This window comes from Agelaius phoeniceus, chromosome 3, assembly GCF_051311805.1.
Source record: "Agelaius phoeniceus isolate bAgePho1 chromosome 3, bAgePho1.hap1, whole genome shotgun sequence".
NCBI classification, from domain to species: Eukaryota; Metazoa; Chordata; class Aves; order Passeriformes; family Icteridae; genus Agelaius; species Agelaius phoeniceus.
This window is the reverse complement of record NC_135267.1, coordinates 50,686,229-50,709,479: the sequence shown is the minus strand read 5'-3', so window position 1 is coordinate 50,709,479 and position 23,251 is coordinate 50,686,229. Positions and strand designations below refer to the sequence as shown.

The 23,251-nt window shown below is 38.5% G+C and overlaps 1 protein-coding gene across 2 annotated transcripts in view; it reads left to right on the top strand.

The window, feature by feature from the left end:
* The window catches only part of CEP85L (centrosomal protein 85L), a 135,280-nt gene that overhangs the window by 51,954 nt on the left and 60,075 nt on the right, over positions 1–23,251 (top strand). For both annotated transcript variants that reach the window (XM_077175224.1, XM_077175223.1), the window contains exon 3: positions 18,480–19,246. In XM_077175224.1, coding sequence (XP_077031339.1) covers positions 18,480–19,246 — 767 coding nt within the window. The remainder of the gene's footprint in view (positions 1–18,479; positions 19,247–23,251) is intronic.

Below are 23,251 nucleotides of genomic sequence, written 5' to 3'. Positions count from 1 at the left end.
CCCCATAGAAAAGTTTGTAAATCTCTGTTTTTTAACAGTTTGACAAGACTATCCATTTCTGGAAGGCTTATACTTTGCTCTTTCTTAGTTTTTTTTTTTCAGCAAACCTCTTTCTACTGTAATGTATGCACAGATTAAGCTTATTTCTTAGTGCAAAGTCCAGTTAATGTATTTAATGTCATCCTTTGTTTTAGCCGTGATTTCAGTGTGCTGATAATAAGTAATTTCTGTAAAAGTTCCCTTTGAAGTTCAACATAAAAGCTCACTGTTACAGAAAACCTTTTCCAGGGCCTTGCTTGTCTTTCTGTGATAAGTCAGATGGAGTTTTTACATCAGTTTTGGCAGCATAAAAGCAGCAGTGAGGAAGAACAATGTGCAGAGACCACTTGTGCATGAAGCATGGTTAGTCCATCACACTTCCTGAATCTCTGACTTTCTTCACGTTGAGGGAATTAGAGGTCTGTAACAGGAAGTGAGAAATACTCAGCAAATCACAAGTTTCATCGGTTAGCCCAGGTTTGGGGTAGAATGAAAATTTGAACAGTGGGGACTGGTAATGGCGGGGGCAGGGGGTAAAGCCTCAAGAATGCTTGCCTGTCTGCTCATGGGGCATTTGTTTGCAGTAACCTCCCTTGAGTAGTAGTTGTTAACAGCTGCTCAGTTTTTTTCAGGCAGAATATGAGCAAGTTTGTTGCTTTTGATGTGTTAAATTCCTTTGAGAACTGTGATCAGCTTCTTTTAAAAGCAATTACTATTACTATAAACTATAACAGTGCTTTTTTTCTTTTCCTTTTTACCATCTTAAAAGCTTCTTACCCCATCAAATTTAGAAAGAAAACTGGTGTGGGTTTTTCCCAATGCAAAACATGGTGAAAGAAATCTCTTGAGGTTTTTTTCTTCCCCTTAGAGGGCTGACCGATAAGGTTTTGCTATGACAATGACTGTGTTTGTATCAGCAGCAGGCATGAAAGTCAGCATTGTAAAAGTGTTGTCAGCTTCCCAGAGGTCACTTCTTTGCTCCTGGAGCATGTTCTAGTATAGTTGTCCTGTACATTATGTTAAAAAGATTATGCCTTATTCGGCTTATATAAGTAAATACAACTTACGCAACAAACAGCTTTGTAGTGAATACTCAAGCTTTGTCTGCACTTCTGAAGCATCCCAAGCAGGCAATGTTGGTTGTATACATCTAAACAGTATTTTTTGTGTATGGGCATATTGTTTTTAAAATGTCTGTTAAGTAGCAAGATCAGAAAAAAAACCAGAAGGCAACTTAGGTGTTTGTGTAGGAATAAAATGAAGTCTGTCCTCAGAGGCAGAAAGACGATTGGCAGGAAAAAAGGCAGTGTTCAGTTCTCTCTAATGGCTCTGACACCAGTCCTCTTTGCAGCTTTGTCTAAGTTTTTTGTAATAACAATGAAAACCGGAAAATATACTGGAGTAACCTTTCTAATTTTATGTCAGTTTCTTCTTGGTCAGTTTCCAGAATTCCTGTGATGTTCAGGAATTGCACCCTCTTCTGTTCCCTGTTCTCTGTGCTGCTGTTCTTCCCAGGGCTCAATCCTTGAAATAGAAAAAGTGGTAACAATGAAATACTTGGAAGGAATTAGTTACATTTATGAATGACATAAACATAAATTAGCATCTCCCTCCATGTTAACTGTTATTATATTACAATTTATGCCTTGTTCCTCAATATGAGTGGATTTTTTTTAAACTCTTACTGCATTGAGTAGAAAGTTTATAAGGATGTTGCTAACAAATTGAATGGATTGCAGAGATTCCTGTTTAGTTTTTTTTTTTTCCTATGAGCTTAGTGTCCCAGAAGAAATGGCATCCCCATTTTGAGATCACAACATAATGCCTTTGATAGTATGGCCCTGAAAAAGGGATGGAAGTGGAAAAAAATTTGCTTTCATCTTGCCAGATAATAATACAAGTATGACAGTCATCTCTTAAATAAATGACACACCTGGTTCTGAATACCAGTGTCATATTCTACCTGGTTGTAGGTTGGCTCCTTGCAACTCAACTGGGTTTGATAATTTAAATGCCACTGCCTACCTCATATGAAAATAGGAAGGAAATAGTTTAGTTCAGATATTTTAATGCAAAATTAATAAGGATTTTAGCCTCCTTGAGAAACAATTAGCATATTTGCATGCTATTGAATTGTAGAAATATGGTTTGGAGAAGACTGTAGGAGACCTCTGTTTCAGGCCCTATACTCAGAGCAGGATCATCACCAAAATAGACCAGGTCAGCCCTGACTTTGTCTTTCTGATTCTTGCAAACCTTCCCAGGTACCTCAAAATCTTTGAATAACCTTGTGCCAGTGCTATAAGATGTCCTTGTGAAGAATTTTTCCCTGATGTCCAGCCAGAACCTACCAAGCCATAGTTTTTCTGTTGTTGACCATTATTTTTGTCTGCTACTACCAGGAACAGTGTGTCAAATAAATTTAACTAATTTAACTACCTGACATTTATGTATTTTTTGAGGAGTGGGGGAAGGTCTGAGAGTGGGTTGTTATTGTTTCCTTTTTTTTTTTTTATGGTCAAAACTGTGTACCAGTTCATGTTATCTCCTGTTTGATTTTAGCAAGTCCAAAGACTATAAACTAGAGTTTAAATACATGTATATATTTTTGATACATCTTGCGTTGAATGTGTCCCTGTGTTTGGGCTGCTATTTTTAAGCATACAGGATGATTCTAGTCTTAATGTTGATCTATGAATCAGAAGACTGTATTATGTGCATTTTTCTTAAGTTGTATAACTACCATAAGCTCTTAGTGGCACATCCTTTTCCATCAAGGATTAGTCTGTCCCTGTCAAAGGCTAAAAATATTTTGTATTTTCAAAAATAGAACTGTCTTTCTTGGTTGACTTAAACAATGGCATTAATTGTATGAAGTGGCAGGAGGTTTTCAGTTTTCCTGTTTGTAAGTTTTATTCTGTAGGAGTACCTAGAGATTCAGGACAGGATTATAGTTTATTATTCTATCTTACATAAAAATTCTAAAGAAGCAGACACTTTTTAACTGGGTGAGAGGTGTTTCTGCTGTAAGCTTTTCTTTAGAGAGGTGATATGGTTAAAAGTACTTCTTTCTTTCTCATTGCATCAGCCATCTGCATGCAGTCATACTTTGCTGTTGAGAGTGATGGCAAGGTTTAAATTCTAATTAGCTCAGCTAGAAAACTGAACTAAAAATATGTTCAGAGTGATAGAAAGGGAATTGGATTCACTAGGGCATCCATAATGGGGTTGTGTTCTCCTCATGTGTTAGAGAAATCTTCGTAGACAAAAGAAGTTTAGTTGAAAAAATTATAGACTAATGAGAATTCAAATGAGATGTGCAGAATTCTTGTTTTTTACTATTATGCCCTATTTAGACTAGGAGAAAAAATGCTCATGATAAAAAAAAATCTCATGTGAAGAAAACACACTTCGGGGAGGTTGGAACAAGATCATCTTTGATGCCCTTTCAGCTGAAGACATTCTCTGATTCTATGAAAACAAGTGTAATTTCTTGTGGTGGTTGCTTGGATATCTGTTGTCTAATAGAACTTCTGAAAGGTTCAGAGTGAAGTGAGTCATGGCTTCTGTAAAACTGAAGCGTACTCTCCCTGGGTCTGAAGGGTATCCTAGGTTGCTTTGTCTCTCCTCAGTTCATGTCAATGTCCCCCAGTTTGGTATTCCTTTTCAGATCTCGTTATTCCCCATCTCCTCTCCCCTAGTGGAGTTCAGGAAGAAGAAGGGGAAAACGAATCTGTCTTCAAGCAGCCCACAGGATAGAAATTCTTTCCACATTGGTCTTTACATGAAATCTTTGTCACCTTGATCAGGAATTCAGGTGATCTTACTAGTTGACGCTGAGGAGACTATGACATGACAGAGGACTTCAGTACAGGAGGCCCATATGGGTTAGTTTTATGTACACAACTGCTCCAGTTTGTTGGTTTTCTATTCTTTCAATGTCAGTCCCAAAAAAAAAAAAAGTACCAAAAGGTTGTTCTGGCCAAATTTCCACTTTAAAATCTGTGATTTTTGCTGTTCCAAATGGCTCCATTCTTTTAACACTTGGGTCTTCACTTAAAAAGAACAGTATGTTATGTAAATAAAAGAAGGAACAGTCCATGATTTATACTGGTAGTGTTTCAGCTTTTGGAATATCTTTATGAGATGGTGCAGTAGTACTTTCTTCCTTCTGTTCCTGCTGATTTTTTTATTTTCCTTTGTGAAATAAGATCTGGGATAGTTGTGTTGTTTTTCTACATGTTAAGAATGACATCAATAAGTGATGTAACCAGACTCTTGTAGAATACGAACAAGTGGTCTATATGTAGACATGATGAGCGAACAACAAAAATGGAAGGTTTTATGTTTACCCATGAATAGAATTTGATTTTTTTAATGAAAATTAACATTTACTTAATCCTTAATGGAAATTGTAATGCATTATTTTGGAAGAAGATGAAGAATGTGAAAAATTCAGAATCTCTTAATTATATACTTCTGAAGTTTTGGAATGAAATGGGAATTCAAAAGTAGGTGGGAATATTATGACTATATATAGAGTATTTACTTTAGTTAGTTCTGGCAGGTAGCATAGTCTAGTAGAATTAATAAAACATGTGACTTATGGCCAAAAGTTCATGTTTATGTGGTTCTGGGAGTATGGAGTACTCCCATAAGAGTAGTATACCTCTAATTTACTGTAAAAGTTAAAGAACATTAATTAGACTGATGCTTACATGAGTGGCTGTTATTCCAGCTGTTGAGAATTGTGGGACTTGGAGCTGGATATGCTTGGTGGAGTTCTGTATTTCAGAAGTCTGATACCAGACTTGAAGCATGAATTCTATTCTTTTTTTTTTTTTCTGGTATCTTCTGAAGCTTACTGGTTTGAAAGGCTGGTTAAATCAGTTTATTTCATTACATGTGCTTATATAAACAGGTTTACTAATATGCTTTATATGAGAGTTTCTGTTTGCATATATATATATAGATAACAGTTACCATGCTTGGTTTTCCAACATCATTAATGTTTTTGGCTTATAATTACTAAAGATATAAATGGAAATGTTAAAATAAAGTGCATTACAAAAAGGGTAAATAAAGATATTTGGAGGTTCTGTTAAGAAGCCATTTTCCCATTCAGTGTTTATAATAGTTATTGATACAGTTATTTCTGCTGCTTCATTATTTCAGTATTGTAATCGTCTCTAATTTGCCTATAAGTGTTAGCCCAAGATGCAAAAGGGAATTAAGCAGTGTGTGATTATAAAAATACTCTGTGCAAGGTGAAGCCTGCCAGTTTTGATTATCAAAATCATTTGTGTTGACCTCTCTTCTGCAGCTGAAGTGCATCAATAACCTTACACCACTTGAGCAGGGATGTGAAGATCTGTGTGTAGCTTCTAAAATTGCTGCCCTTTGCAGAGTTTGAGATTTCATCCTGGTCGCTGGGATGTGGGCTGAATGCCATTACAGTTTGCTATGTTAGGGATTTACTGGTGCTGTTGGGTAACTGATGAGTGCTGTGGATACCGCATTGCGCAAAATTACTGTCTTGCTTTTCTCTGGGGTGGAAGATGACTTCAGTTATTAACATAATTAGACAGATTTAATTTTTGAATTTTTTTTATAATTTAAATGCTTTCTGTAAGTATGCAATTCAGACTTACTTAGCTACTGGTTATGGAACTGACTTTATTTGAGAGCCAGAGATCAGGTCTCAGGTCTATCACACCAACTTTTATGATAGACTTTGATCTCTGTTTGTTCTGATAAAAAAATTAGATCTGAAATGGAGTCTACCTTTTGAAAAGAATTCTCTAATTTCTGGAACATGCCGTGCTTCCCCACCTTAACTGAGGCATTTCTTAACAGGTTGGAGAGCAGAGAAGAAACAGTTTTGTTTTGTTTTCTTTGTGGGGATCAGAGCACTGCTAATGTGCTTGGATGCCATAGTGATAAGTACTATAAATATCCAAATGTATGAGCCAACAACTGGAAATAAATCTGTAAACACTAAATTCTTTCCATTATCAAAGGCAGCAATTGAAACATTTTCTGCTCTCCCACCTCTTGTTCTGTACTTTTAATTTTGCACATCACAGAAGACAAAAAGGGCATAAAAACTGTCTTCAAGTATTCCTGGGGAGCAGAGAGAAGTGATCACTAAACCCACTGAAAGAAAATGTAATTCAGATTGTTTGTGTGCAAGCTTGTTAGTTGTCTGTAAACCATGAACCACTCTTCTATTTAAATAAAGTCTAAAACTGCGTAGTAGTACAGGTAGTAGCTCTTAAAATAGCTGCAGTTTTTATGTCATGTGATATGCTGTGTAAGCATGATGGGCTGTGTTCAGTAGTGCTGGAGATTCCATGGGTACTCAAGGAGGCGTGTTGGCAGTGAACCAGCATCCCCATTCAGGTGCTAGGTAAACCTTGCTGTTGGGAATTGAGATGCCAGATTGATTTCTAAAATTAGGGTGATCAAATCCCAAACTGCACCAAGGAAGGACTTCTTTTTTTGTGTGTGTGTGTATAACGTCTTTTTGTTTTGAATGCTTTAGCATGTTTTATTTTAAATGATTACAGAAATCATCTCAAATATGCAAATTGTAGTTGGGTTAGAGTTTTGTTTTCTACAGTAGATCAAGTATTTTAATCTGGGGCTGCTGATATAATTTGTAGCAAGTGTGTTTCATTCCAGGGAGGATGAATTCAATGGACCAAATGGTGCCTGACATATATACGATTTGGCAAAGGAACTTCTGTTCTTTCACGATGAGAAACATTCTGTTAAAGCATTTTTCATAATTAATTACTTATATTTTCTTGCTTTTATGATTTAATTGAATTTATTGCTTTCATTTAATTAGTGTGCTAATCATAAAATTTTCCAAGTCATTGTAATGTCAGGACACTAAGCTCTTTTGGCATAGGAAGTAGGGGGAAAAACAACTTTAGAAATTGATTTGCCAGTAAAAGAATATGGCAGCTCCAAACTGCTGTTAATTTTTTAAAAAATTATTTTAGAAATTATTTACAAGGCTAAATCTCTTCAGTAGGAAAAGCTGTGATGAAAGACTCTACTGGTCATTACATGTTTTTCTCCTGATTCACTATCAGTTTATTTAAGCATTGGTTGTAATTAAAATCAGATCTTTCAGTCAGTCTTGTCAACCGGTACAAATGGCCTTTAGTTTTCAGGATACTTCTAAGAAATGTGACATACAGATTCATTTTAATAGTATAGAACTGTCTTTATGTTACAGACAGACTACTTGCAGTGAAAACACACTCTTAAGAATTAGTGCATGCATGAAGTTTGGGTTTGTTTTTCCTCCAGCCTTTAAAATGATACTTCATGGCTTCTTTGTGGATTGACATATAAGGAAGTAATAGTTCCCTTCTGGAGTGGAGGCTTGTTTTTTAAAGTACAGAAATCCTCCTAAGAGTGTGAGATTTGGTCCTAAATACATCCTCAGGATTAACGCTCCTAATTTCACCTTTGTAGCATTTACTTTTGCTCATACTGTCCTCCAAAAAACACCCAAAATTAAGTTCTCAGGGTATATGAAGGTTGGAGGTCCTGGAGGAAAAGTTGTTTATGGGCAGTACAGAACTGTGAATCCCTCTCCTTTGTTTTCTGCTGTAGGTAAATTCTGTATTAGAAGTGGAACAACTCTCTGTTACTAGTAGTCTTAGTACCATGGCTCCACAGGTGTGCCTGAAAAATAGACTGTTAAAAGCTGGGGTCAAAACAGTGAAAGCCAAATGGTGCACAAAAGCAAAGGGTTTTCCACATCTTTTTATTATATTGTAATCAGTTTTGTGGGATGGAATGCAGAAAGTCTTCCATATCTTCTTGTTGCCACTATTGCTTTAAGAAATGGTTCTGTTAGTAAGGGGAATCTTGCTTTAAGAAAAAGCTGGGAGTTCCAGGTGGATCTTACACTCCTTTCCTCTAAGTTTATTATTACTTTGTTTTGCTTGAATTTGTGAAATTTAAAAAGGTAACCAGGGTAGCCACTACCACTCAGTGTAAAGGGCAGTGGGAGGAAGCAGCTAAAGTTTATAAGTGACCTGAGTCTAGTTGTTCTAAGAGTTTGTCTCCTGTTCTTCATTTGGAAAATACAGATAATGATACTTAATTTTTGAAGTATGAGATGTGGCTTCTTCTGTAGGATATAGAGCTGTGCTACAATCCAATTTAAAGTTAATCCTCTGTGACCTGAGCTGAGTTCCAGATGGTGACCTACATGTGGAGTAGGCTGTTAATTTGTTATCAAAGCCCTGATGTGTCTAAGAAACTTTAAGGGAAGGTGGGATTAGTGTACGGTAAATGATGGGTAGAGTAGCAAAGCTAGGAATATAAAGGTTAGAAAATAGGATGCTAAAGCTACTTCTGTAATAGTGTATTTTACTTCTTTCTGTTTTTACTTTACAGGGTTTTAGTAACATTTTTTCTTTTTTTTTTCTGTCCAGTTTCTTATTTAAATTTTCCAAATTTCTTATTGTGGTTTTCCCCAAATCTTTGTAAGCAATTAAGTAGACTGCTGGGTCTGCAAGAGACCTACTCCAGTTGAATGTTAGCTACTCTTAACGTATTACCATCTCTTTTACCATTTGGGGATCAGCATCAAGGAGAGAGACTTCCCCAGTGAGTTAAGTTACTCTGGAAGCACCCATCGAACTTTTGGGGTTGCTGGGGATGGCTTCTGGCCCTTAGAAGGGATTCCTGCTTGATATAGGCATTCCCAAAGTGTATTAAGTAAATGGCTTGTGGCCCATGAAGTGCTTCCAAGAGGTGCAGAGCAGCAGCAGTGCTGGAGCAAGGCAGGCTGGCTGTGCTTGGCGACCTGGGCTGACCTTGGTCTGCAGCAGGAGGAAGGAGTCAGGCAGGGACAGTCCTGCTGTGAAGCTGGGAGAGGCAGCAAGCAGTATCCTCCTGCCTCACTGCACCCATGGCAGCCTCACTGCTGGGGCTGCTCACAGCACCTGCTTCTGCCTGTTAAAGGATTTATTTTTCCATCCGAGTAATGTACATGTGTTCTGATTGTACAGAAGTCTCTGTGATACTTGGAAGAGTTACCAATTAAAGGGCTGTCAGATATTGAAACAGGCTGCCCAGGGAAGTGGTTGAGTCACCATCCCTGGAGGTTTTCAAAAGATAACATGTAGATATAGTGCTTGAGGCCATGGTTTTACTGTGGGACTTGGTAGTGCTGGGTTAATAGTTGGATGTAATGATCTTGAAGGTTTTTTCCAACCTAAATGATTCTGTTCTATGATTAGGGGTTCGGGCTGGGGCTCCCGAAGCGAGAATACAGAGGTAAACTAGGAGGATGACTACTGTGCAAAGCTCAGCTGAGAGAGATCAGTGGAGGAAATGAAGCTGAAGTGTGAGGTTGGGAGAAAAAATGAAAGTGTGTTCTCTCTTCTCCGCTTGTGTGGCCTGGCATAAAACTGAAGGGTGCTGGTCCTGTTCAGAGCTATTCCTGGTGGGCTGGAACCAAGAGTTCCACTGCTCTGTGGTGAGGATGACAGGTACCAGTTGACTCTAAATATTTTAATATTTAAGAATTTTTTAATTATTTCAATACAAAGTCTTAGTAGAAAGAGGGCTTAAACTGTCATTAGTGGATAATTTTCTCAAAAACATAGCCAGAAACTCCAGTCTCCTTGAAAGTGGGATTTAACTTTCTAATTCGACATTGAATTGAGGGCTCTGTTTCTACCTGTAGTTATGAAGAAAATGTGGGTCAGCCACAGAGTTTTAACTCTCTGCAATGATAGTGCTCTCTGGGAGCCCTCAGGTTTTGCTCTGGTCCCTTGTGTTAGAGGGTGTCTCTTAACTCTCCTCACGTGAGTTTGTCTTCACTTGCACATCCTTTGCCCTTCATGTCTTAGGTGAAGTAGTTTTGCTGCTGAAAGGTATCAGCCTAGCTAATCTGGGAATGTTGTGGGAGATGGTATCAGAGCCAAGTTTGAGAGTTGGGATGATACAAGTAAGTGGCCTGTGGAGACTGAGAACACACAGCTTGCATCTCTCTTGGTATAGGAAAGGTTAGGTATGTACCTGGTACTGGGTGTTCTCTTGCAGAGAACAAAAATACCGAGGATTATCCCCCTCTGGGGGGCAGGGGTCTATTTCTGTTCTGATGGGCTAAGGTACTCTAGTTTTTTTGAGTCATCCTTAGCGAGGGATGAAAAAATAATGCCAGCAAGAGGGGGCTGTTGAAGTGGATGGTATTTGTGGCATGGGTATCTTGCAGATACAGAAAGGAAGGAGAACAGATATAGTGTGGCATCCACAGTGTTTTTTCCCCTTTAGCCATTACTTTTAAAGCAGGTCCTAGGGGGATATTTGATTTCTTTACGTCTTCACTGTTAAGTGCTTGTTGTCAGAAAATGGAATTGGAAGCTGTAGATGGCCTTCATAAAAGGGCAAATGCAAGTTAAGATCTAGACTTCTAAAAATGAGACAGCTAACTACAAAAGAAACTCCCCGTGGCAGTATAGGTTTTCACTCATGCTTCTCTTTCAGTGAAATCAAGTTGCCTGTTTACGTGACTGCTGTTCTGGAATATTGCTTTATCCTCTTATCTGGGGGGGGGGTGAAAATAGAACCCGTTAATCTAAAAATTGTTCTACTTAGTTATATAACTGTTTCTTAAAAATAGCTCTTAGATGGCTGGAGAAGATAGATGCTGGGGGATTCAAATTTCGCTTGGTTTGTGCTCTTTTGCATAGAGCATCCACATTGCATGCATAATATTTTTTTACTGTTTTTTGGCGGCCAACTGCATGCAACTCACATGTGCTCACACAGCAGCCAGTGAACATCCTGTAGCACAGCTCTCTCTCAGGTGCTATACATGTATGGCAGCAAAATAGCACCAAAGCTGAAGCTGAGTGCAGAGAGGCACATCAAGAGAACACACTGAGAATGAGATGTTTCTTTGTGTGTCTGTCCCTTACTGCTGGGAAAGCTTAGCTTTTTGAAACTGGTTGCTCAGAGCATCCTTTATTCTGTTGTTTTTCTAGAAATTGCTATTATATTTGACAGTAGATTTGTGATATCCTTGGTTGAAGAGGCAAAGTGCGTAAATCAAAAGTTTTATTGTACTCTGGTAAAACAAGTTCATTCTTTTAAGACATATTTCTATCTTAACATGCTCAGTTTTCTCACCTAAAGAGAATTTTATATAAGTTAGGTTAGCCTTTCTCTTTACAGATTAATTTAGCAGATGGCCATTGCAGGCTTGGACCAGTAGTCAAGTCAAACAAGTCACAAATAACTTGTTTTCAGTGACTGATGTGAAGTGAAAATTTACTCTTGGGCTTACCTGCTGTTTGCTTTAGACTATTTGCTCAGATAAAATCTGTGAAATATTTTCTGCTTCAGTTAAATATCCCATGGTATTGTATTTGTCACTTTTCTTTTAATGAATCTAACATTCATTTTAATTCTCTAACATTGGCATCTGGAATAATTGATTAGGGTAGGGAAAACAAGAATAGAATCTTGCAATAGTTGACTTTGCTGTAATTTATTTTTCTCTGCTGAATAATCTTTTCCTGTAAAACAAATTTTGCCTGCTGCTTTTTGAAATGTGTGCCTGTTTGTCAAAGCTGCCCTTGTTGCACAGGGCCAGTGCCTCACTTCATTTTGGAGTGGCAGCATCTCACCTCTATACACTGCTACTTTCCTTTACAGTCCCTTGTTATATCATCTTCTGAATCTGGGTTTCATTTAAGTGAGCTAAGTTGACCCAGATCTGGCTCAAGAGTAAAGTTACTAAATGTTTTCGAAGACGCTTCTCTTTTGGAGTTGTGGATTCCCCAGCTGAGTATTATTAGCCTAGATATTGCTGGGTAAATTGGCAGTTCACAGAAATATTAATAGGCAGTACTCTTTTTTTTTTTTTGTGTCCTGAAATACCAGTTCTGCTAGATCCCGTGGGCAAGACAGATCTACTTGGTGTGTATCTGGTATGTTGGGGGCTTAGGGGTTTTCTTTTTACTCTCTTCATATATATACCTAATGAGTGTTAAGACCTCAGGTTTACTGTACCACTCACATGCACTTGCCTTTTTCTGTTTGTTTGTGGAGTTTGTATTTGTTTTCCCCTATCAAAAACTGTTGCACTGCCTTGGTACAGTCTCCCTAAATTCAACATTCACAAAACAAACTGTTGTTATAAGTTTTTGTTAAGCTTCGTTTGTTGAAACACATGTAAAATTTTATTATTTGAGTCTTATAATTATACTGCCAAACAGCTAGTTTAAAGAAGTTTATTTTAAAGCAGAATGTGGATCATTTTACTCAATATTTTCTTGCACAAAAAAAAAATCGAAACCCAAACCAGCTATATAAGTCAGGGAAATGTGTATTAACTTTTAATGAGGAATGTTTTGGATGACAAGTCATTCTACCAAATGTATTTTAATGTCAGTTAGTACTGAGAACTTTGACCTCAAATCTGACTGCAGTGGCACATAGGAGTAAACTAACACTTTCTACAGAGCTTATCTCCTGTGTAGTGTCTTTTTAACTGATTGTGTAGGATCAGAAAAGCAAATCTTACATCTCTGTGTGCTTCATTTGGTACTGATTTTGTTTTGATCACCCCTGTGCAATTCTCTGGGAAGATGCTCAGATTGCCTCATGTTATCTAAATTAAATGATGGAATTAAGAACCTTGGCTCTTGAAATGGGATTTGGAATGCAGAGATTGATTTGTAGTGCTAAGGTGAGATCATATGAAGGTGTGGCCCACTGTGTTACTTAGTTGTGTGTTCTTGCTGCTAGAATCTTTAGAACTTTGCTAATGAGGTTTTTGCCCGGTCTGCTATCTAGGAAGGTGTGGTGGCAACCTGATGTTAAGGTACAGGGATGACCTCTCAAGCATGGGACAACACTCTTTAAATAAATCAAAGCTGGTGAGTGTTGGCTGTGCCCTAATGAGACTTGATCAAAGAGCGTATTTTTGAAAGACTATTTCAGTACCAGAAATACTACAGCTTAATGCAAAGTAGTAGCTCCTCTATGGCACGTTCCTTGTCAGTACTGTGTGCTAGGGAAAATACTGTGTTTTCAGGTAAATCTAAGTGAAGCAAGGCAACCTTTTACATGGTAAGATGAAAACAGGATGTGAATAATGTGAAAATAGTGAAGTACAAGTTATTTTCTTTGAGTGAGTATTTTTCATTTGCTCAGTGAGGAGGTATAATTTTCTCTTGTTCAGTGACAATTTCTTTGTTAAGCTTTAATAAATTTTAGAACATACTTATTTTTCACTCGCCCTTTTTTTGTATTGTTTGCAAATTGAGAGTGTTGTCCTCATTACTTACTTTGAGAATGATTGTTGCCTATCACCTCTCTGTCAAGCAGGGGAGAAGGTGTGTTTGCCTCAAGGGTGTGGAAGAGAATGAGAAGTCATAGCTAGGGAAAAGCAAATTCATTAGCTGTAGAGGAGGAGGATAAGGAAGATGGACACCAAATGGCCAGGTCTTAATAAATTAATGGGATATGTCAAGCAAGTTTCTGTTCAAGTACGTTCATGTGTACATAGCATTCCCTTAGTTTGTAAGGGTGTCTAAGAAGCTGTTTGCCATTTGCTGGAACTCAGTGTTACCTCTGCAGTTCTTTCCTTGCATAAGTGTGGATGCCATCCTGGTACTTATGACTGCAGCTTTTACTCTTTCCAGCATGGCTTTTTACTCTACTTACTAAAAATCCTTGAAAATTGCCTTGTAGAATTTTTTGATGTCTGTACATTGTAGGAGGCCTGTGAGGTTGTCCTACCATTTATTCCTTCTTCCATCTCTCTATTATAACATTGCTCAGGGATAGTAGCGTTATCAGTATTTCATCTGAAACAAAGTCCTAAAAGCAACGAAATTGCTTCAGTTTTTGAAAATCCCATCTCAATTTCAACCTTATAAGTTCACATTCATATTATTCAGCATTGTACTGTTCAAATTATTTGTGAATTACATAGCTTTTAAATTCCTTCACCTTTTAAAACTAGCGAGTTTTTAGGTACAACTTGCATTCCTTTGGTATGCAACACAGTAGATTACAGAAAATCCCATACAATTAATGTGAAACAAAGTAGAACTGACTTGGAGTTTGCAACCCACATCTTATGTAAAAGAATTCTGATTGATACTGGCAGTACAGTGATGGTGATGGTGGAAGGCAGTGAACTTCCTTCTTTTTTCCAATTGACATTAATTGGACTTGCTTCTAAACACCACATGACTGTTTCTGCTTTGAAGGCATAGATGTTTTACTGGCAGTAGGTATTTTAGCATTTAATACTATTTAAAATTAACTTTAGTTAGTATTCCGTTTTTTCTCCAGTAAGTTTTTTGTTAGTTACTCTTTTATATTCGTTCCTTGCTGTTCAAACACAGAACTCTATAAACAAATAATGTTTAGGAATTCTTTCTCATACAAAACTTGTTAAATGTCTGAACAGTTCCCTGCTTTTCTCCCACAGCTTTCTGTGATGCATGTTCTTATTTATTCTTTGGAAGAGAGTTATTTGCAGAGATTCCTTCCTTCATTCACCTCATATTTTGACACAGTAAACGTGAAGTAGTATGAAAAAGGCCTGTAAAAATAATGATGAAGAATTCTAGACATTACAAAAAAACCAAAAATAACAAAAAAACCCCAAGAAACCAACCAAGCCCAAACTGTTCCTGTGAGTGCTGCTGCACCTTAGAAAGGCATGCTTTTGCTCCCAGAGGATGATGAGTCAGTCTGCTTAGGACTTTTTACAAGAACTGGCCCCCTGCCTGGCTACTTTGAAATGTCTCATTTGGCTCATCTGATTATCTCTGTTGCATTAAGGCCTGTGCAGTTTGTGAGTAGGTACGCAGGGAGGAACACACATGTAGCATCAGTACTACTGTAATGGCACATCATCCCAATGTCTTTGTCTTTCAACCAACTCCCAGGAGAGTTAGACACTTCTGTTGTTGAAAACAGCTGTTTTGGAGATTTATGGGAAGCACCCACATGCTTGCATGGTAGATGGAGGACCCATGGCTCCTTCAGTGCTGTGCTGGATGCTGGAATTGTTTGTGGCCTCTTGCTGGGGTCCATGCAGTTAAGAGCTGGAGAACAGTTCAGAGGAACTGAGGTCCTATAATGAATTCAGAGCTTTTGTTCACTAAACCACAGCCAGATTCAAGACCTTCAATTTGTATAATGGAGGCTTGACTTCCCCTGTTTATCTTCTGCTCAGTTAGTAAGAATAGTTCAGTTTATTTTCCTGGATTGGGGTAAACTATGTCAGTTGTTTTGGGGAGGTGGGTGGGAAGGAAGGACAGGAAGAGAAGGTCAGCTGCTTTTAATACTGGAGTTTTTGTCCATGATCAGGGCATTCTAATTATACCCTGGATAAAATATCAAATTTCAAAGTCCTTCACACAAGGAAGGTTCACCACTTTTCAGCAGCATTAGCTACACATGCATCCTATAAACACATATATCAAATACATTTTGATTTTTATTAATATTGGGTAACTATGTTAGCTGATTACTCTGCTATTGTTTGATAATATCTTATCTGGAATACTGAAGAATTTGTCAGAGGTGTATCTTATATGGGAGTTCTCATAGCACTGGTATAATTTTGCACCTTAAGTTGTTGTTGAGGGTTACAGTGAACCTTTTCTGACTTGTGTGTTTTGACTGACTTTTGGGCGACAGATAAGGATTTTAAGTAGCTGCATGAGGGTGGTGTGTCCGGCCTGAGAAATTACTTCAGAGGTTTTTCTTCCAGTAATTTAAAAAGCATAGCACAGGAAAATGCAAATGAGTAGAAGGTGTTCATTAACTTTATATTGAGGAGTTTCTTTCTTCTACCCCTTTTTCAGAAGAAAGTGCCTGCTGTGCTCTCTCTTTGTGATTAGTTTTTTATTAGGACTAAAATTGGTTCTGTTACATAATTTTCTATGCCAGATAAGCAGTAATTAAATATTTCAGAAGTGTAACACAAGATGGTAAGAAAGCCATATGAAATGTTCTTAATTTTTTATTCCATCTGCTGTTATTACATGGTAGAAATCTTGTAGTGTGGTTTTAAAATAGTGTACTTTCAATTCTCTTATTTATGTGGTTTTGGAAGTACTGGATCAGGTATTAAAATGTCATGCCTGTTAGAAAAGTACTCCTGGGAGTTTTGTGGTGGGCACCAGAAAAAAGTTATTAGGATAATTGAAAAGAAAAAGTTGTCATATAATATTATTTCTGTTGAAAGGAAAACCAGTAGCATCTAGCTGCTTTTTTATCCCCATGTCTCTTTCGGCTTTCATTAAAGAGAGCAGTTTTAAGCTTTGAAAGACTCTGGAGACACACAGGCTATGTTTGAGAGTGTTTGTAATCTTCAAATAAATGCCAGATCAGTGAAATAAACCCCAAGTAATCCCAAGGAGAGAGTACTTTCAGGTCTGAACTGGCATTTGCATACCCCCACCTGTATGGAAGGGGAAAACCTGCTGCTTGGATAAAGTTGTCTTTGACAGGATTTGGCCAGATGGAGCTTATTCCTGTGACTAAAGAAGAAATAATATCTCTTAAGTTTCATGATTCTTTCTGTATTTTCTCCTATTTTCAATGAAATCTATTAATTTCCTGCTTTTGTGTTGCGAGGTGTGTCCAAAGGCAGACTGGTTCTCTTTCCAGCCGAGCCTGCAGGCAAGGCAGACTTGAGCAATATGCTCTAAGAAAAAGTGTGAATTTTCTCATATGTTTCAGTGAGCGTTAATGGGAAGACTAATTAGGACAACTTGAAGCCAAAATTACTGTGTTTCTCTTTGAGACAAATTATTGGAGACATCGATTAGCTGTACTTGGATATAAGTGGCATTCTAAGTTCAAATCTGCTTGAAGAGTTTAGAATTGGAAGTGAAGACATTTAAATCTTAACTCAAAATTAATTATTTTTAAATTAAATTTAGAAGAAGGAAAAATAAAAATCTACCACATATTAATAAGTTTGTAATCTAATAAATGAAGGAGATAATGTATTTCTAATTATTATTGGTTTTAATTTCAGTTTTAAAACCATGTATGTCTAACATTAAGTCAGTATTTTAGATGGAAAATGCTATATTAAATACTATAATGTATTTTTTACTATTTTAAGTTTTACAGATACATATATACAGGATTTCTTTCACCTTTCTCTTGCAGATGTAATATTTCCACTCCTAGAAATCTGTATAGCCTAAAACATAGGTCAGTTCTTTTTGAATCCTAATACACCCTTATTTTCTTTGGATATGAAAAGGCCTGGGACAGCTGCCTTTGCTGGACTGACTTTGTGCTGTGTCAGATTCAGCTTCTGGGTAAGGTTCAGTACAAAGATTAGTTTTCTTGGATGTTACAAAGCTAGCAGCCTCAAGCTGAGGAGTTACCTGTACAAGAGGAGAGGAATTTCTTTCTTCTGTGTATTTCCATCCCTGCTTTCCCTGAGGGTCTTTTCCTGAAGAAAAATATTGTAAGAAAAGTAACGAGAAAGAAGAGCCAAGAAATGCTGCAAATGAAAACAATTGGTCACCACCAGCTGTCTGTTCCCTGGGCAGCAGCCCCCCAAACCAGCCTTCCCCCAGTTTTATTGCTGAGCAGGGTGCTGTAGGATATAGAATATCCATTTGTTCAGCTGGGGTCAGCTCTTCCAGCTGCGTCCCCTCCCAGCTCCCTGTGTACCACCAGCCTCTTCATTGGTGGGGTGAGAAGCAGGAAAGGCCTTGATTATGTGTAAGGAGTGCTTAGCAGGCACCAAAATATCCCTAAATCACCAACACGGTCTCCAGAGCAAATCCAAAACATAGCCCCGTACCAGGTACTGTGGAGGAAATGAACTCTTTCCAGCCAAACACAGCACAGGAAGCATATTTGGAAATTGGTGAGATCCAGAATGGATAACTCTGTCCAAGTGACCATTATTAAACTGGCTTGTCTACAGCTCTGCCATTTTACCAAATGCATTTATTGAATTGTTCTGCCTTCAAAAAATGAGACGAGAGGGGTGATGGAAGGAGAACGAGTCTTGGGGCTCCTGAGCACCTGTACTGTTAGTGATATAGAAGCTCCTTAGCACATGTGGGGTGGGGGAGAAATCCATCCTGCCACCTTAAAGCTGGCAATGGTTTCTTTGGCTCACAGGCTGAGAATTCTATCTGAAGCTTCTGTTGCCAATGCTTAGTGAGCTTTTATTTTTGTTATCATGACACCTGAGCAAAATAAACTTGAAAATCTCACACTTTAATTAGTTTCTATTCTCATGGTTTAGAATGAGCTAGAAGGCCCTATTTTGTCAAGAAACCTCTTTCCTTCTATTTTTGCATTTCACCTTGAATTTGATATTTTGTCCTATCTGAACTAGTGTTAATGAGCTCTGTGTTGCACTTATTTACGTGACAAATTTCTCTTCACAGATCATTCAACTTCAAGTGGTACATCATCATTTAAGCCCAGCCGATCACTGGTTTCTATTCCCACTGCCCATGTGATGCTGTCTGGTGCCAGCTCTTCACTTTCCAAACACAGGGAAGCTTTCAAGTCTGATGGCTCAAAATGGAGTACAAGCTTTGTACGGTCAGGAGGGGGCAGAAATCAGGGAGCTCTGGACAATTCTCTTGACATGAAAGATGCAAGACCTGTAAGAAAATGGTCCTCCTTGTCTAAACTCAGCTCACCAAATAATTTCAGCCAAGATGGAAGTAGTCATTCGGTGGAATACAGGGCTGGTACGGACAAAGCTGTGCCACCTCAATTAAGGACAAATGGGCCCAGTTGTTTGCATGACAGCATGGAGTTGCTAAAGATTGAGGACAAAGAAATGGGGAAAAAACGATCTTCTCTACTGGACTGCAAATACAAATTTGAAACGTGCAGCAAAGACGACTTTGTTTCGGATTCCCCAAGTAGGAGACACGCCTTAGACTTGACCTACAGTGCCTTACCTGAAAGCAAACCTGCGGCAGGCGGCTGCGAGGCTTTCGGGCAGAGATACGCGACCCTGGGACAGCAGGCTGTGAGCGGCGCTCCCATACAGCCGGCTGTGAGGACTCAGATGTGGCTCAAGGAGCAGCTGCGGGCAAATCCCCTGGACTGCAGGCCTGCCGAGGAGCCCTACGGTGTGCCTGCATGGCACATGCAGCAGCTTGAAGACTTCAGAGCGGCAGGTGACCAGCCCATGCAGGTAAGGCCAGAGCTTGGTGTTTGCTGCCATCATGTGGCATCCTGGGTTATACCTGAGGAGTAACAGGCAGTTTTTAATGAAACAGGAAGGGGAACAGGTCCTCCTGACCAGTATTTTAAGCTTTGGTTGGGGCTGTTGCTGCTTGTTTCTCAATATTCGTTGTTTGTTGGGTTTTCTTTTATTTCTGCTGTCTGCTTACAGTTTACTGTGATTCATTGTGCCTGACTGCATGGGACTAACGTCTTCATGTGAGGCTGGGCACAGGAAGAGGTTCACCAAGTAGCCTTTTTAGTAGTTTTAGAGTAACTGTATAGTGGGGGAAATGTGAAGGTATTTTTATCTGAAAGGGATTACAGAGGCTGCATTTATGCATTCAACAAAATAAGAATGACTTTTGTGTCGTGCAAGGGTGAATGAATATTCAATCTCCTTATGCCTAGCACTTAAAAACGGAGTTCAGTTTGATATTACTGCTTTATTTTTTATTATTTTAACTAATAAAAATCAACTAACAGTAGCCAACAAATCTGGTTTATTTTAATAAGTATGTGTGGTTGATGTATCATACTTGGAATATTTTTATATCGAGATTATCAAGCACATAGTTTTAAGATATATAGGCAACCCTTTCTAACATTGCAATTCACAGTCTTTGTTTCCAGCTCTTCCCCTAATGGGGAAGTACAGTTTGTGAAGGAAGGCAGTATTTAAAATCTACATGTTCATGTTTATGTGTGTAGTAAGTTTGGCTTGACTTGACAAAAAAAAATCCCAATTTACAATAAATTCCTCTGAAAGGCATTTTAGGGTTAGACTAGGATATTAGCTCAGCAGAGATAATCTAGCAGTATGTTCAGATTTCCTGTTTTCTTCAGCCTGAAGTACACAAATGTAATTTAGAAAGAGTTGTGCTCAAGTGTTGTTGCTCCTTTTGTTGTATATTGAAGGAAAGAATAACAAGTTTAGAGATTGTTAACGTCCAGTTTTGCTCTTAATGGTGGTCAGATTTTGGTTTTTGGTGGTGTTTTGAGTTACTGTTATGTTTTTATGGGGTTGGTTTTTGTTGGGTTTTTTTTTCTTTTTTAACTGAAGAAAATTGAAGCCAATTAATATGGCCAAACGAATAATAATCTCTAGGGGTTTGTCTAAAAACCTGACATTGTTACAGGTAGCCACCCTTTATTGCTGCAGAAGCCCTCATCTTTCTCTAAGCACTTCAAAGATTCTGATGCTGATAAATTCCCCAGGTAGGGAGCAGAGGCTGATGGGGTCCTCTCAGAACTGAAGTGACAGAGATGGGCTCAGTGCTGAGGCTGGGTCCAGGGCACTGCCAGCTGGACAACAGGCAGCTGGCACCTGCTGGTGGCATTGAGGAGCACACAAAGGGTTTGGGAAGCAACAGCAGGGTGCCATCAGGGAGCTTGGTCTATCCATTCATTCAAGTCTTCCCAAACACCTGAGATGGGTAGCTGGCTGCAGCCGCCAGTGGTGCTGTCTGTGAGATTTGTGATCAGGTTACTGTGCCTGGATTTAATTATACTGAATGATGTAATGTTAAGGGTTGGAAGGGACCTTAAAGCTCATTTAATTCCACCCCCCTCTGCCATGGGCAGGGACACCACCCACTAGACCAGGTGGCTCAAAGCCTTATCCAGCCTAGTCTTGGATACTGCCAAGGTTGGAGCATCCACAACTTCCCTGAGCAACCTGTTTCTGTGTCTTCCCACCCTCACCGTAAAAAATTTCTTCCTAATATCCAGCCTTGAATTTCCCCTTTTTCAATTTGTACCCGTTACTCCATATCCTATCACTGCAGTTCCTGTGAAGGAGCTCCAGCAGGCCCCCTTCAGATACTGCATGGTTGCTATGAGATTTCCACTCAACCTTCTCTTCTCCAGGCTGAACAGCCCCACCTTCCTCAGCCTGTTTTCACAGGAGAAGTGCTCCAGTCCTCTTACCAATTTTGTGACCTCCTTTGGCCTTGCTCCGACAGTTCCACATTCTTCTTTATGCTGGGGATACCAGACCTGTATGGAGTACTCCAGATGGTGTTTCACAAGTGTTATTTACTTATTTACTTTATTTAGGCATAGATCTCTTCATCATCTTATATGTGCCTTTAAAGGCGCTTTGTTTAGGATTGGTATTTTAGAAATTTTTTTTGTTTAGATCAGAAGGACTCCCAGCTTTTGTCCTTCAGGTCTCAGAAGTGCTTTCTCCCTCTGATCATGTTTAAGTAGATATGAAGGCAAAGTTAAATGTTTGAAACAGATGAAGGCCTGTATGTGTTATTACAATTACTCAAAAGCTTTCATCCATGCAGGCATTGCTACCGAGCTGTGTTTGGAGGACAGAGCCAGCAGGGGGAACACAAGCATTATTTATCTTTGGCTTCAGTTCACAAACAGTGCTGCACCTTTCCAGGTTTTTGAGATTTGATATTTTGCCTAAAACTGGATTGTTTTGTTTTGTGGGGTGTTTTTTTGTGGGTGTTTGGTTGGTTGGTTGGTTTTTTGGGTTTTGTTGGGATTTTTTTTTTGGTTTTTTTTTTTACCTCTAACTTCTACATCTCTGTGGAGGAAATTCCTTATGCCCTTAGCAAGTGCTTCCATTGGCATGACCTGGAGTCATATTGCTGGGCCTTGAAATGGGATCTGTTCTATGTCCTCAAGTGAGATGTGGTTGTGAAGTAGGACCCAGTGAAGGTTAAAGTGTGTGCAAGAGCAGTGAGCCTTTGGGCTCTTAGAAACATCCCTTGCCCTCCTGTCTTTCTGACAGAGGTTACACCTGTAAGGAGGAGAGATGCCAGAAGCAATGAAAAAATGAGAATGATTCTTCCTGTCTTGACACCTGTTTTTTAAAGAAGCCTCAGCATCATTCTGCTGTGGCCTTTCTTTAGAGATCACGTGTACCTGGGAACTGGTATTTTATTATTTCTGAGAAACAAAGAAAACTGCAATCCCAAGTGAAATATATATCTAAGAGATAGAGTAGAAGGCATAAGAGGAAGCAGATGATTTATAAAAAGGGCAAAACCCACAGCTCTATGTATTTTTTTAATTATTCTTTTCCTTTGAGGATTACTTTTGCTTTTTTGCTTTTAATATGTATATATCCTGATGGAAATGTAGTGGTTTTTCTACGACTAAAAAAAATCAGTTTATCATTATTTTTCTTTAAAACTACTATTGCCAAGAACAGAGAATACAACAAACTTTACTTTTAACTGTTAATCTAGGGCAGCTTTGTGTATCTTTAAGATAGCTGAACTCTTCTTCCAGGCTATCACTAATGAAGTAAGAATAGACAGCAGCAATTTTCTGAGTTGATTTTGAGGACTGATGGTTCAGGAACAGTTTAATAATACTCAGTAAAAATAAGTTTTTATGTCCTCACAGACTAGTATAGACAGTTGACTATAGAAAATGCTAATTCACAATTAATTTTTGTAAAATCAGAGAAGCTTTCTATTTGTTTACTCTAAAGACTAATGGAAAGTATAATGTAGCACCCTTCAAAAGGTTAATTACTTTCCAAGGTTAATTACTTTCAAGCTTAAGATTCTCTGCTTCCTTAGTAGTCTGAAGTTGACTGAACTCAGTGGTATTTCTTATACTTTGCTCCCCAAATTATAAAGCCTGTCATGTGGCTTTTCCATTCCAATTGTAAACCATGGATTGTAAAGTAAAATTTCCTGTGCATTGTAAGGGAAGCTCAGAGTGTTGTGTAGAAGACCTACAGCTGCATTGTGATTGTCCTTCAGGATGTGGTCAGGTTTGCAACTGCAGAAAATGTGCTGTGGAACAGCAGAATGCCTCTTAGAGAAGGTGCATCCTTCAGCTGTGGGTGTGATGTTTGTACATTTCAGAAATAAATCTCCAAGGAGAACCTGCTCTTTGGTTATTGTGTAACATCGTGGAGTTGCATCTGGAAATTCATTTCCTTAGTTAATGTGAGTTATTTAATGTATGCTTTTTGAAAATAAACATTCTCCTACACATTTCC